The sequence below is a fragment of the Corvus brachyrhynchos genome, unplaced genomic scaffold (assembly GCF_000691975.1).
Source record: "Corvus brachyrhynchos isolate BGI_N302 unplaced genomic scaffold, ASM69197v1 scaffold213, whole genome shotgun sequence".
NCBI classification, from domain to species: Eukaryota; Metazoa; Chordata; class Aves; order Passeriformes; family Corvidae; genus Corvus; species Corvus brachyrhynchos.
In genome coordinates, this window is record NW_008237233.1 from 753279 (window position 1) to 754429 (window position 1151).

The 1151-nt window shown below is 46.9% G+C and overlaps 1 protein-coding gene across 1 annotated transcript in view; it reads left to right on the top strand.

The window, feature by feature from the left end:
- Positions 1 to 6: 6 nt before the first annotated feature.
- Positions 7 to 1151, top strand: part of ARRDC3 (arrestin domain containing 3) — a 12224-nt gene continuing 11079 nt past the window's right edge. The window contains exon 1 of the mRNA XM_008630133.2: positions 7 to 325. Coding sequence (XP_008628355.1) covers positions 46 to 325 — 280 coding nt within the window. The 5' untranslated portion in view covers positions 7 to 45. The remainder of the gene's footprint in view (positions 326 to 1151) is intronic.

Below are 1151 nucleotides of genomic sequence, written 5' to 3' on the forward strand. Positions count from 1 at the left end.
TTTTTTTTTCTTACAGTCTATTTTTGTACACTTTGCTATAAAACCATGGTGCTGGGGAAGGTGAAGAGTCTGACGATAAGCTTTGACTGTCTAAATGACAGCAATGTCCCCGTTTACTCTAGCGGGGATACAGTCTCAGGAAGGGTCAGTCTAGAAGTGACTGGGGAAATTAGAGTGAAATCCCTTAAAATCCATGCGAGGGGACACGCTAAGGTGCGTTGGACTGAATCGAGGAATGCTGGATCCAACACTGCCTATACACAGAACTACACCGAAGAAGTGGAATATTTCAACCATAAAGACATCCTGATCGGCCACGAGAGAGGTAAGGGCTGCCCTTAACTGCTGCTTTATTTTTTATGGGAAAAAAAGCACGCATCTTTGTATCACCCCCGCTTAGCCCTTTCTTTTTTAATGGGTGCATTGGAGAAGAGACATGCCCAGGGTCATATCTTGGCGATGGAGTTACAGGAGATGCATTTGCAAAGTACCTGCAAGCAGGACTCCCTTGAACTACTTGCCCTTCTGCATGGCCATTTATTAATAAATTTTTTACTAATATTTTACCTTTTTTTTTCTCTGTTAACATTCAGTAGGATTTGCCGTTCCGTGGGGAGAACAGCTGTAGAATCACAGTCAGATAGGCACTGGACTTCACTGGCAGAATCCTAATAGCAAATCTTGAAACACAGTGAAAGCATAAAAACTACTTTCTGACACATGCGGGGTTCTCTTGATGCTACTGGGGTGATAACACAATGAATTTTTCAGGGTGGCTTGTTATTGGTAGATAAAAGAGTCTCCGTGACTTATTTTGACATATCACCACCCTGCGTGTAATTTCTTTCTCATTTCAGTATTACCTCCTCCTGGTAAAAACCTTTCATTACCTTGGGCCGCCCCTTACACTCCGCTCGGCGGTGGGGGTCACCCCAATGTAAAGATGTGTCCGAAAAGCCCTTGATGGGGAGCAAAAGGAGGGGGAGGAGAGAGAGGGGGGAAGTGGTGTTGCGTAATGGGAGCGAGCATCCCTCCCAAAACTGGGGAGATGAGGATGAGGACCTCCTGCTCCCCACTTCCCACCCGTGGTGTCCCCACGAAATGAAGACCCCTTCCCCGGCGGGGTAGAAGCGCCGCGGCCCGGGTGTTCT